This window comes from Trachinotus anak, unplaced genomic scaffold (assembly GCF_046630095.1).
Source record: "Trachinotus anak isolate AG129_WGS33_773 ecotype Australia unplaced genomic scaffold, CSIRO_AGI_Tana_v1 ptg000024l, whole genome shotgun sequence".
Taxonomy (NCBI): domain Eukaryota; kingdom Metazoa; phylum Chordata; class Actinopteri; order Carangiformes; family Carangidae; genus Trachinotus; species Trachinotus anak.
Window position 1 is genome coordinate 4,706,327 of NW_027273875.1, and position 6,744 is coordinate 4,713,070.

At 43.4% G+C, this 6,744-nt stretch overlaps 1 protein-coding gene across 1 annotated transcript; it reads left to right on the forward strand.

Annotated features, from left to right (window-relative positions):
* Window positions 1-5,064: 5,064 nt before the first annotated feature.
* LOC139607647 (uncharacterized protein C11orf87 homolog) lies at window positions 5,065-6,421 on the forward strand. The gene is made up of 2 exons (XM_071460711.1): window positions 5,065-5,323; window positions 5,783-6,421. Exon 2 carries the CDS (start codon window positions 5,890-5,892, stop codon window positions 6,307-6,309), a length of 420 nt encoding a protein of 139 aa, XP_071316812.1. The 5' UTR covers window positions 5,065-5,323; window positions 5,783-5,889; the 3' UTR covers window positions 6,310-6,421.
* The last annotated feature ends 323 nt before the right edge of the window (window positions 6,422-6,744 follow it).

The following is a 6,744-nucleotide window of genomic DNA, read 5'->3' on the forward strand; positions in this document are numbered from 1 at the left end:
AAATTGTTGCTCATAGTGGTAAACCTACAGAGAATTATGACTTAACTGTGCTGTGCTCCTGAGCTCTACAGAGTGTTTTAGCATCTTTCAACTCATTGTTTTGGTTTTATGGTCCACAGCCTTACTGTTGTGTGTGGTTCACTCATCAACCTTGCTTCCAGCCCCAGCAGGCAGTGAAAAAGCGCTGATAAACCAACTGCTGTTTGGTGCTGGGCGGGTAGTGTACAGTGTGCAGAGGTGTGAAATTGGACTGGGTTTAAACTTCTCACTCAAGCTGTTATTTTTTTGTTTTTTTTTCATTCTTCACACAACTACTCCATCACTTTTTGCGAGTGTTAACACCATGAAGAGCCTTCAAGGAGAGACTGTCTGAACGTGTGCACCATTATCTCCATTTGCACAATCCATCATGTTCAGACTGCAATGATACACAAAAGACACAGCGTTCTTTGAGCCAGTGCCCCGCAGCCAGGAGGAGGCCACAATGCCAAGTTTTTTGCCCTCCCTCCAAGTCAGCAGATATAAATACTTTTATTGTCAGATGTGGCTGGATGACACCTTGTGCGACTTAATTTATTTTCAGCAGCCTTGGACTTGGACTGTATTTCTACTCTGATGATCTCTGCCACAGCTGCAAACCAGCTTGCCAGAAAATGTATCTACTTGTTTTTTTAGTTTATTCACCCCCAGGGCCCCAAAACAGCTTTGGTTTCCAAGTTTCATATAAAACTGATTTCATTTATTTGAAGTGAATGACAATGAATAACAGTGGCTCCTCTATGGTTGGAGTTCAGTCTCTAGTCTAATGTCAGTCATTTTGACCTGGGCAGCTGTGTGGACATGTATGAATATTAAAATAAGTGCTATAATCACTCTCCATTTAACAGCCCTCAAACATATGCCCTGCTTTAAACTGTGTATGAATAGTTGTATAAATCTTTCAGTATGCACTCATCTACAGTGAGTTCATCATCCAGGGACCCTCATTCCCTCTAAGGCCATTCATTTTTCATGGAGCCCCGCTGGTGATGGAGCATGTCCACAAGTAGGACTGGGAAATTACTGTGAGAATCTCAGACGCTTTGTGGTGCGAATGTAAAACAGCACAGAGACCTTTATCTGATTAAATGTTCCTCCTTGGTCTTATCTGTTATTACTACACACCTCCATAAATATGCAGAGTGTTTTAGACATGATGCTGCATTGTAATCTGCTCTGACTGAAGCACTGTGTGGCAAAATCTTTTGAATCTGGAGATCACTCAAATAAAACTCTGAATTTTGGAGGAAAATCTGAATTCTAAGATTTAAAGTAATGTTTAAGTTTCCCCTGATCTCACTGCTGATGGTTTGAGACTCTGCTGCAAACAGTGTTTCAAAACACTTTTTGATATCACAAATGTTTGGATTCTTTTAGGTTATTAGATTTCTGATTTCTGATTTAATCTGTGAAGTGAGATTTATAATTCCTGACATGCATTTCAGAACTTGTTTCTTTATACCGTTGTAACCCTCCAACAGACTTCACGTAGATGATGGATGAGCTCCTGCAGTGACCCAGAAGCAGATTTACAGAAAACAAATTCAAGTCATAAAATAATCTCAATAATAAAAACAATTTTTAAATACATAAATCTGTCAAAAAATGTTCACATTTATGAAACTTGAGTGAGGAAAAGTTCCTGTAAAATGGTCAGTTGGTTTAACAATGTACATTCATTGTATATGATTTCAGCAGGGACCAAGAGGCTGAATACAGAGGTGTAGTGAACAGGTTTGTCGAGTGGTGTGGGATGAATCATCTGCAGCTCAAGATTGTTAAGACCAAGTCGTTGGTGGTGGATTTAAGCAGAGAGAGGAATCCCCTGTCCCCTATCTCTGTCAAGGGATGTCGAGATGGTCGCCAACTGCGAGCCCCTGGAAGTTCACCTGGACAACAGACTTGATTGGGGCTGATTTAGGAAGAAGACTGAGACCCTGTGTAGAAAGGCTCAGAGCCGACTGCTTCCTGTTGAGATTGTTTAGCGTCTACAGTATCGCGCTGCAGATGTTCCATTAGCCCAGAGTCCTTGGGAATTACATCCAAATTGGACAATTTTTCACCTCATGATCTACAGTCCGATGGCAAATTCGGTATCAGTGTAGGTTTGCACCCTGGGTGAAAAGTGAGGTGATGGATGGGCATTTAGCAAGTCTGACTTTCATTCAAGAGAACGGAGATCCTAGTCCCTCACAAAATATTCATTGTTTTTATCCACTTTAACTGTGAGCTTTCCCTAACCTTAAAGTGTCTATATTCAATATTTTTATATTAACAATGGCTCATGACTAGTATTAGTAGTATGTGAAAGTGATCAGTGATGAACCTACAGACATTTGACACCTGAATCTGCAGTTCTCATCAGCTAAATGGAGCTTTATAGAGACAGTTCAGTTGCAGCACTCAGCTGTTTTTAAAGAAAAAAGAAGAGTTAGCAAATAGCTGGAGAACATAGTGAAGAATTTAGAAAAAAAAAAAATCGCAGAATTCTTCAATATTGACGTTGTTGTCCTGTGAGAGAGTCAATCGCTTGTTGATGGTCAGTGTCTTGTTCTACACTGTGATGAGCTGAGGCAGCAAGCTGAGGGCAGCTGACACCAACAGGATCAACAAACATCAACACCAGGACGGCTGACTCTGTCCACAGGGTATCATGGACAACATCTCACACCCTTCCTGACAGTGGCCAGCAGTCTGCTTCAAGACTAAGGTATCTCAACAGTAACTGTTTTGGAATGATTACCATGAAATTTTGCACTGACATTCAAAGTCCCAGAGGATAACGCCTGCTGTTTATCACCTTGTCCTGCATTACAACAATGCAAGAGGCTGTGTTGATGGGGCTGTGCTGCTTCAGGTACCAGTAATATAGTCCTGGAGGTTCAGCCTGAGTAACAGATCCATGAATTTTAAAGATGATCACACATCAAAACATGACATAGTTTATAATAGTATAATAATAATAACTTTATTGATATTGAACCTTTAAAAGCTAAGTTTCCAAAGCGCTCTGACAACAAAGCAAAAGCAATAACAGGCAAGAGGCTCAGGAGGCAATATAATAACAATATAACAGCAGAAAGCCAGACAGCAAGGCAGGACAGACATGAGGTTAAGTTAAAGAGAAAAGACATACAGTATATCTCACGATAACTAAGTAATAAAAGACGAAAAACTATTTGATTTTTGATATTTAAGAAGATTTCAGCGGCTTGGAAAGTTATTATCGAACAACACTGTGTTGCTGGCACCTCTATTCTCTGTGTGACAACAAAGTGGTCCAGCTTACATGAATCCAAGAGAGGGGACTGCATTTTTTGACATACGGCTAATGTTGATCTGATCGCAGTCTTTTTATTTGTTTTGCTTTCTTTTGCTTTGCTTTGTTTTGTTTTGTTTTGTTTTGCTTTGTTTTGCTTTGTTTTGCTTTGCTTTGCTTTGCTTTGCTTTGCTTTGCTTTGCTTTGCTTTGCTTTGTTTTTGTTGTGTTCACAAAACTATTTTATCTCTGTAAAAATGTTTGTTTTAATGTTTGTTTTACAGCTGTGAACTTGCCCTCCAGTGATTTTGTGCAATGTGACATGAGAAAATAGCCCAGTCCACAGGCCATCAGTGGCACATGAAACATTTACTACTTTTTGAGCAGGAACACGCTACATACTAGCATGTAGTATGACACTGAGATACTCAGCTACTGATAAACTCAAAAAAGTATTTTTGCGTGGGAAAGTGGTGTTAGTGGCTTTAAAGCCTCAGTAGGTCAAGGTGTGGCCTCATTGTAGAAATGTCTCCTCGCTGTGTTCTCCTTCTCCCACACTTCTATATTTGGAGTGCATGTCACACTGCCTGCAGTAATCTTCCAGCGAGGGAGGAGCTGAGCAGTTTGGTGGTGATCTAAATTACTGGTTTTCAACATTATTTCAACCGACTTTTGGGCAAAAGAGTTCATCTCTTCACCAAAACTAAAAGAGAGGATGTAACGAGTATTATTCAGGATCAATTTGAATGTGAAAACATTTGCTTAACAGGGTTAGCCTTCTGTTAAACCTCGTAATTCCACACTAAATTTCATGACCGTTTTAAGTCTCTGAAGATTACCATTTGTCAAGTAATAGGTTATCGAGAAGGCAGTTGTCAGTACAACCGATTTGGGTTTATCACTCATCATCGTCAAGCCAGAAAATCAAGTCTGACATAGAAGAAAGTCTGGGTGTAAATGAGAAAGTGAATATTATGGATGTTTTTTCAGACTCTGGAGTATTTTTGAGAAACTGGGACTTTTGAATGGAGTCCAATAAAGGCTGCAATCTTGCTAAGGACTGGCTGCTTTACAAATCTTCAATAAAACAAAATTTACAGCATGTATCCTATCAAACTGATGTAGGCTACATTATTTAGAAATCTGGCGCTTTCAAGGGTGTTAATGGTTTGATTAAAAGCTAAAGCAATGTTCAGCTGTAAATTAGTGATAAATAGACTGATGTTTAACAGTATAATCCACAATGCCTCTGAAACTACATGTCTTATAGAGTAAAGGTGTAGGTGTGATGAAGATCCGCTTTCTACCAACTTTTATTTTCTGAGATTCTGGGGAAAAGGCTAATAATTGACACTAAACTATACTTAATTTGCCCCAAAAAATGTTCAGCATGGCAGCTGAACATTATCTATCTATTATAAAGCTTCAAATCATGTAGGTTTGCAGCATCTGACTGACCACACCCTCAGGAATGCCAGTGATTACCGATCAGGGTAAAATGTTGAAACTAATGTGTTTATTCGATTTAAGTAGGAACTAATGAGCATTTACTAATTTAGCCATGGGAAGGAAACATAAGCACTCCGGTGCTGGTAATACATAGACTACATCTGAAGAAGAGAAAACAGCCCTGCCAGCTGACTGGTAGGCTATACGGGACCTTTAATGCAGCTGCAGCTCTTCATTCAGATGCTGAGTGGAGCAGCGGATGGCCGGAGGAGGGACGCTTTTCGAGGAAAACCAGAACACAGCTCTGTCCTAATCGCATTTTTTTTTTTTTTTTTTTTTTTTTTTTTTTGAAACGCACTTTTTTCTCCCCGTTGCTCACAGCATTTACCTGAGAAAGTGCTGTCCCGGATGCAGACTGAGCGGATTGCGGCAATCAAAGCGTCCTGGATCATCGGAGCTCAGCATCAGCAGCAGCAGCATCACATTGCATGAAATACGTCACCGCGATCCAGTTTTCCCATTTACACATATCGGCTCTCCACTCACGGTCTCTTCCCCCTACTGACTATTTCATCAGGTAAGAATTCATGATTTTCCTCCCTCTATTTGATTATGTTGACCAGGTTTGAGATCTAACAAATGCAGCCATTGTCCTCTGCGTAAAGCTGACTTTCTCGTCCTAAACGCTGCTGCGCGGAGTGCAGGAAAGAAAGGCTTCTGTCAGACTAAATCTTGGGAGGCCTGCGCATTAGGCTACAATAGATGATGCAGCCTATTGTCCCGACTTTCTATCCCGTTTTACATTCACAGCAACGTCCGGTTTTTTTTAAATGATCAACAGCATGAGGGTTGTCGGGTTGGCAACGTTGTGATTTGGTGTCAAATGGTGCGCATTACCCATGTGAACTGTGTCAGATTGTTTTTTTTATTAAAGTAGCCTGGGTCGGTTATTGAGGGGTCTGGCGGGTAGTCCCCCCCCCCGCCCCCCTCCCGGGAGATGAATGAGCGGGTCTCATGTGTCCTCTCTCTGGCGCAGGTAACACACATGCGGCGGCCGGAGTCACCGCGCTGAGCCCGGAGAGCACGAAGGGGTAACTGGGCTCGGAGAGACAGCAGCGGACGGTGAGGGGGAAGGCGGACCGGATGACGGCCAGAACCTCCGAGGCCTCGGGACCGTCGGTGCCGCTGCACCGCTGTCACGGGGGTCTCCAGGGCAACAGCAACGGCACCTGCGCGGAGCAGCTGCGCCTCTTCCCGCCCTTCTCCTCCGCCCTCGCGCTCCTCGTGCTGGTGGCCGTGCTCGCGGGGATCGTCCTGGTCTCCCTGGCAACCTTCCACCTGCACAAGAGGAGGCTCCGGAACAGGAAGATCCAGCGCGCGCAGGAGGAATACGAGCGCGACAGTCGCAGCCCCGCGCGCGCCGGGCCGAGCAGCGGGGAGCCCGCGAGGCCGTGCGTCATCGCGCGGCCCGTGAGATGCGAGGAGAAGCCCCCGTGCCCGGGCGCGGGCGGCGGGGACGTCACCGCAGACGATGTTCCGCCGGCGGCACCTCTGGACTGTTAACTTAGCGCAACTTCAGGGAATGAGACTGTGGAATTAACAGGAAAAAGCAATAAGGCACAAAGAACTCCCACACCCATCTCTGCTGCTTGTAGAGTTAGAAACAGCGGGGGGGGGGGGGGGGGGGGGGATAAATAAAAATAGATAAAATAAATGCAGAACACTCAGCATAATAGTAGGGCCTAGAGGTAACGCTAGTGCTACAGTGACACATACCAGACGGGTGACGAATTAAAGGAAAAAACCTGAACAAATCAAGGAGACGAGGAATTTCAGATGCTTCCACAAGGGTGTACTGTATGGTACAAGTAGCCTGGGCGATTAACAGCCAGTCAAGCTCTGTGACGTGCAAAAAAAAAATACTCAGCAGGCCCAGATGATTCTGATTTTGTATCAAGATGACAAGAGGAAAAGATCTAAGTGGCAGGAGCTTCGGTC

Bases quoted from the DNA above. Each gene is read 5' to 3' on its own strand.
- LOC139607647 (XM_071460711.1), top strand. From the start codon at position 5,890: ATGACGGCCAGAACCTCCGAGGCCTCGGGACCGTCGGTGCCGCTGCAC.